At 41.0% G+C, this 6,354-nt stretch overlaps 1 protein-coding gene across 19 annotated transcripts in view; it reads left to right on the forward strand.

Moving 5' to 3' along the window:
* Positions 1 to 5,388, forward strand: part of TSPAN4 (tetraspanin 4) — a 414,093-nt gene extending 408,705 nt beyond the window's left edge. For 15 of the 19 annotated variants that reach the window (XM_064425143.1, XM_064425153.1, XM_064425150.1 and 12 more), the window contains 2 exons: positions 1,552 to 1,635; positions 4,376 to 5,388. In XM_064425143.1, coding sequence (XP_064281213.1) covers positions 1,552 to 1,635; positions 4,376 to 4,444 — 153 coding nt within the window. In that variant the 3' untranslated portion in view covers positions 4,445 to 5,388. Of the gene's footprint in view, positions 1 to 1,551; positions 1,636 to 4,375 lie in introns of those variants that run through there. The other 4 variants (XR_010364871.1, XR_010364868.1, XR_010364869.1 and 1 more) reach the window with 1 other exon arrangement.
* Positions 5,389 to 6,354: the final 966 nt, after the last annotated feature.

Here is a 6,354-nt window from a genome sequence, read left to right on the forward strand (position 1 = left end):
GAGTGGGAACTGTTCCGCTGAGTTGCCAGCAGCATTTTTTTTTCTTTTTTTTGCATTGAGTTTCTGCACTTGCCTGTAATCAAATTCAAAACTCCATGGGATAATTCCCCTACAATGGCCTCAGCAAGATCTTTCTGGAACAGATAGTCAGAGCCGAAATATGTCTCTGAAATTAGCTCAGCAATTCTGTATGCTAATTACAGGTAGTGCAATTACACAGGAGGGGTGTGGAGCAAGGCCACCTGATGAAGTGGAATTATAACTAAGTTTTGCTGGTTCTAATGGTTTGTGAAGACAATGAGTAAAACTCTCTTGGCTACTTTCTAGTGAGATTTCATATGCATGGATTGGTACTCACAGAGGCTGAGTTCACATCAAGCACAGCTTCCTTATACTTCTTGAGTAGCTCCAGGTATTTTTTTTAATTTAAGTACTGAAAAGTTATTGTATTTCATTGAGGGTAGCAAGAAAATCAATGCAGGTTAACCCTCTGCTTCTGATGGCCATTAAGAGTTCTTCCTTTATACTTATGTAAAACTATAACTAAAGGTGTGTAGTTTTACATATGTAAAACTATATGTAAAACCCTAACTGAAGGCTGAATGATTCTTGGCCACCAACATTTCAGGACAGGGGTCCTGTTTTTGCACACGGTTGTCTTACAGACATTATTATTTAAAGAAAGGTTTCACTTGGGCCAATTCCACCCTTCCCAAAAGTGGACCAGTAAAACAGGGCTATAGCTATTGCAGAATTTAAAGCATGAAGAAAATGATGGAGGAGTGCCCACACTGCAGTTTGAAATGGATGAAAATGGTATGAAATGGGTCCGTGTGCAGCAGTGGCAGCTACTGAGCCACTCGCACTGGGACTGTTTGGTTTCATGGGTCTGTATGTATTAAAAGGAATGTTTATTTTTCCTGAAATGTGGAGAAAATGAAAGCCTCATTGTAAGGTTCTAACTGCTTCTGCTTGGGTTTTAGAGGGCAAAGAGGACCCAAACCCAGTGCTTGTTTATTTGCAGTAGTTTAACCCCAGCTGCCTACTAAGCCCCACACAGCTGCCTGCTTCCTTTCCCACCAGTGGGATCAAGGGGAGAAGCAGAAAAGTAAAAGTGAGAAAAGTGTGGGTTGAGATAAAGACAGTTCCATAGGGAAACAAAAAACTCCTGCTCAATGATAGCAAAAATATCTCCAGATTATCAATCCTGTGTTCAGGACAAATCCAAAACACAGTCCCATACCAATCACTGTGAAGAAAATGAACTCTACTCCAATTAAAACCAGCACACTATTTTTAGTTACTGGCTGAATTTATATGGAGCAGTGCTCATGCACATTTTGGAGGTGCACTTATTTGTGTAACTGGGATTAGTACTCCATGTTCAAGCTTCAGCCCAAAAATACATTGTAGCTGCTCCAGCACTGAAATGATAATTCAGGCTACCTATCAGCTAGGTCAGATCCATTTTTTCTCTGGCTGTATATTCCTGGGAGAGTAGAGCTGTATTTATGGCCAATACAATATTCTTGGTTTGTTTTTTCTTTTTAGCCTTGCTATGAAACTGTGAAAGTATGGCTCCAGGAAAACTTACTGGCAGTGGGAATCTTTGGATTGTGCACAGCTATGGTGCAGGTACAGTTTAATATCAATTTTCAAATCCTAATTAATTGTAACTAACAAAGTAACCACAGATTCAGATATATATTCTGCCCAAGCAGGTTTTAAATCTTGCAGAATTTTTGTCTGCCATCATGCAAAATTAAGTACTTTGAGTTTTACTTTAGTTAAAATATTGTGTACAAGGCACAGAACTACGAATACTGCACACTATTTTATGATGCACTGCAAAGAGCTGGCACTATATCAAGTGGTTTATGTAAGACTGAAACTGGACGTGGGAGGGGAGACTGGACTCCAGACACCTAATCAGGGTAGGATGAACTGCCTTTAGGGTGCCTGTATTTGTCCAGTTATTCTCCAGAGAGGACTTGGGCTAAATAGACTATTTCAGCATAATCTAGAGGTAGCTTAGGTCTTCAACCTCATCCCTCAGTCCCAGGGTAAATTACAAATCAGGATGAGGTGCCCAGTAGTCAACGTGGCAATAAACCTGTGCAGCCTTACTGAGATTGGCAGAGACATGCCCATCAGATTTTTGAGTTGCAGTCCTTTCCATTGTGACCATGATCAAAGAATCTGTTGTCCACCATTTTGTCTCTTACAAAGTGCCTGTGCCTTTAACCCAGCCTGCTGTGGGTGTGCCAGTCCAAGCACCAGTGGCACAGCCTGAGGATACACAGGTGAAAGTTGTGCCTGAGCTCAGGCTGGTTCAAAGTCCCTTTCCTAAATTCAGTGAAGATCTAGCTTTAGTTTCCAGCTCGCCCTTTCTCACACTCAACATGCAAGCACAAAGGATGGCATTGCTAAGCTAATTGACACTGTGTAACTGCAGATTAACTCATGGTTGTTTGGTTTGGTTGGTGTTGGTTTTTTTTGTTTGTTTGTTTGTTTTTTTAATTTGTCTGGTATGCCCCTAGCAGCAGCAGGAGAGAGTCTGGGATCAGTATTCCACTCACATTCCCAATAATGACAGATTAGGCAGAATGGCACATATCTTACTCTCTCATATGTCATTTATTGGCTGCAACTTATTAATGCAAATGCCTGATGCCTCACAGGCCCAAATTCAGTAGAGTTTTGGGGTTTGTTCCAGTATAATAAGCAGATATGCTTAGAGAAAAAAAAGCACAAGATCATATGGCAGACAGGCAATGTATGACTGTTGTTAATATATTACCATGATAAAAAAAACAAACCAGCTTTTGAGCATCCATTCAGCATTTAGGGTATCTTTAAAAGACACACTAAAAACCTCCAGCAGCCCATGGTCAGAGTCCTTCTCATAAATGCCCTAAATAGATTAAATTTCTAAGGCAATACTATCTTTCTGACAGAAAGACATTGCTAGTTTGCATGGGAGGAAGCACTTCAGACAATTTAAAAATGCAAATTCATATTCCTAGTAAATGCTGTGCAATGCAGGGAAAACACCTCAGAACACAACAGATTTTCAGTCTGCCTTCCAGCTGCCTGGTGTGATTGAATCTACCTGATGACAAAACTTTCTGTGTACTGTCACCTAAAATGAACGGGGCCCTCTCTCTTGCTGCTGTTTCAGTTGTGTTCTGGCCCACAGCATGTGGCAGTTTTTCATTTTAAGCATCTTAATGAATCATTCAGTGACATAATTTGAAGAACATTACTGCACATGCAACAGAAGAATCTTCCTCAGTCGTGCATGCTTCAAATTATAAACCAAGTTCAGCCACCACTGTTTTGTTACATAGATGTCCCCAAAGGTGGATACTTCCAAAAGGCCAGTGCTTGTTATAAACAGCACACCAAAACCTAATAATCTGATTTCACTGTAGAAGAGTGAGACTTGAGGAAGATTAACACCTTTATAACCATTTTTTCTTCATAAATATAGTTTGTGTGTATTCATATATTCTTTCAAAGTACTCATTAACAGGAACTATTACTCATGTAAAGACTAAATTTTAAGTGGTCACATGAAGTGCTTAACAGAATTCATACCCTAAAATTTTCTTCCTGGCAGACTTTCATTTCAGTGACAACTCTTACAGTGGTGTTGCAAAGGGAAAGTAACAAGCACTTAGTACATTCATATAGGTACTTCAGCTGGAAGGAAAATAAGACTCTGTCCCCCATCCCCTTTTGATGAAGTAACCACCAGAGGCAGCACAACAGGTCAGTGCTTAGCTGGAGAAGAACCCCCACCTCCCTGCTGCTTCTCTTGAAGAGGCTGAGTAGAAAAACACATCCATTGTTGATGAGGCACTGATGGCCATGATTAATGCATGTTCAGTCTCCAGTGATTCCCCCACAGGGACCTGTGCACATGTACACTTGGAAAAGTAAAGTACAGTCAAGTAAACCACAGCATTTGTAGGGCCAGGGATTAACCCAATGCCTTTCAAAACAACAGCTACAGGGACACCCACATAATGCCCACACAGCTGTGGATTGCTACTGTAAAATATTTTCAAGCAAAAGACATCCAAATTTTTTTCAATATACTTCTTCCCAGTATCTGGTGGCTGCTTTTGGTGGAGAAATTAACTCTCCCCTGCTCTCACTGTCCATTCTCTAAGACAGCAATACAGATAAGGACAAAAGGCAGACAGACTCCAGGAATGGAACAAGGACATGAGCAGGCAGGAAAAGCAGTATGTGACATGTTCTCCTGTGTGTGAACAAAACTAGTCATGCTTTTCTCTTTTTTCTTGTTATTTAAATAAATTGGGGTTTTTTACTTACTGAAAAACAATTGTTGTTTCTTTTCTCTTAGATTCTCGGACTCACCTTTGCAATGACCATGTATTGTCAGGTAGTCAAGGCAGACACCTACTGTGCATAGATACCATTCCCAATCTTTCTGCTTCTCCTCCAAAGGACACAGGAGAAATCTCCTTCATGCTCATTCATCTGACCTTTTTTTCCCTCCCCTTTGTACTATAAACTGTGTATAATGCTATCTTTCTGAAGACTTTGTGAATCACCCCACTTTACTGAAGGAGGAAGAGAAGAAAAAGTCAGTACTTGAACTGGCACAGGTAAGAAGCAGCCTTGTCTTTAAGCAGAGGAAAACCAAAAAAAGGAATGGTTCTTTTTCCATGGCCTGTGGCAAGGCAAGAGAGGCTGCTTACAAGGGGCTGACTGCAAACCCATGTTAGGAAAAGATGGCACTGAGGACACCTCTGCAAAAGCTGCCAGGCTGCCTTCCCACATTTCCAGTCTGGAAGAGAGGACTTAGAAAACAAATGTTCTTCAGCAAGAAGGTACAGAGTAGCTAGGACTGAATGCAATTGTAATTTTACTACAGTTTGCACACAGCTAAAATGTTACGATCAAGCAGCCCTGCCTCCAAGTGTCTTGAGATGATTTTGTAGCCAGGAGAGGATCATCTTCAGAAGTGCATTGTTTTAAAGGAGTATTTTTAATCTTACGTGCCGCAGAGTCAGGCTTTTAATCAGAATCTGTACAGCGAGATCCTGGCTGTTAATGGGAAATAATATTGGACATTGCCTCACTTCCTAATTGCCAGTGGCATATAGATGGTTGACTGCATATGTTATATATATTACATTCATAAACACATACTTTTCTGAAAGGAGGTGAAAATATCCAGCATCTTAACCTCAGAAAGAGGAAACCTTTCTATCCTATTTTACATTCCAACTGAAATAACCAAGTATTATTTCTTGTACAAGGCACTATCACTTATACCTCTGGGAAACAAGTAATTACTTTCAGCTGTATCTTCATTTCAGTAAACAACTTGTGAGTGGGCTCTCTCTGTCAGTCTACTATGGTTTTATTTATCATCCCTGTTTCAAGTAAGTCTGCCAAAAAATATCACTCATTTCCATGCTTGAAGATGTGTGCAAAGCTGTCAGCTGTTCCTTCCCTGAATGTCACCATTTCATTAATTTACTTTGGGATAACATCATCTGCAGGTATGATAGAGTTTGCCTTGCTGAGGAAAAATCTTTCGCACATTGCTCATTTTTCTGAGAGTTATTAAGACTTCAGATGCTTTTATGCTTACCTTTTTTTTCCTCCCAGCTGCACGCTGACAACAGCCAAGACACATCAGTCTCTGTTAGAACTGGAGTCACTTCTCAGTGCTCTTTTTCAGATGCATTTTCCTTCACCTAGCTGCTGGCTAGAATATAATCCACACTTTCTAGAATATCATGGAATCACAGAAATATGCAGAATAACTTCCCTTAACCAGGGAACAGCCATTCACTGATAACTGAAGTAATTGATGTAGTACCCTCCTATGCACATCTTCTGGTGATGAGGTTAAAATCAGATGTGTCCTGTTGTTCAAACAAGTAATTCCCTGCCAGCAAACAGCTCCAGGTGGTGCATGTGTGCCAGGAAGAAGGTGAAGCACCCCAGGGAAAGGACACAGCAAACAGGCAAACAGAGCAATGCAGATGCCCTGCTCCCTCCAGCCAGCATTTGAGGAGCTCTCAGCCACTGTCATTTAGAGCAGAGAGCTGACCATGCAGCAGTGTTTTCCCAGGAAGCTGAGTGCAGCCATTCCTGCAGACTGGAAGCATGCATCAAGCTCACAGAGGAAGTTACCTTGCTTACAACAGCAGGTCTCAGGTCTGAATGACATTCTGTGTGCTTTGATTTAAAGGCAATTTCCAGCTGGACTTGGCAACCCACAGCCCATTGAACAATCTCCTTTACACCCATAACTAACCCTTTTCTGGACCTGCATTATTTGACAGATTCACTCTCACTCATTAG

The sequence above is a fragment of the Passer domesticus genome, chromosome 6 (genome assembly GCF_036417665.1).
Source record: "Passer domesticus isolate bPasDom1 chromosome 6, bPasDom1.hap1, whole genome shotgun sequence".
Taxonomy (NCBI): Eukaryota; Metazoa; Chordata; class Aves; order Passeriformes; family Passeridae; genus Passer; species Passer domesticus.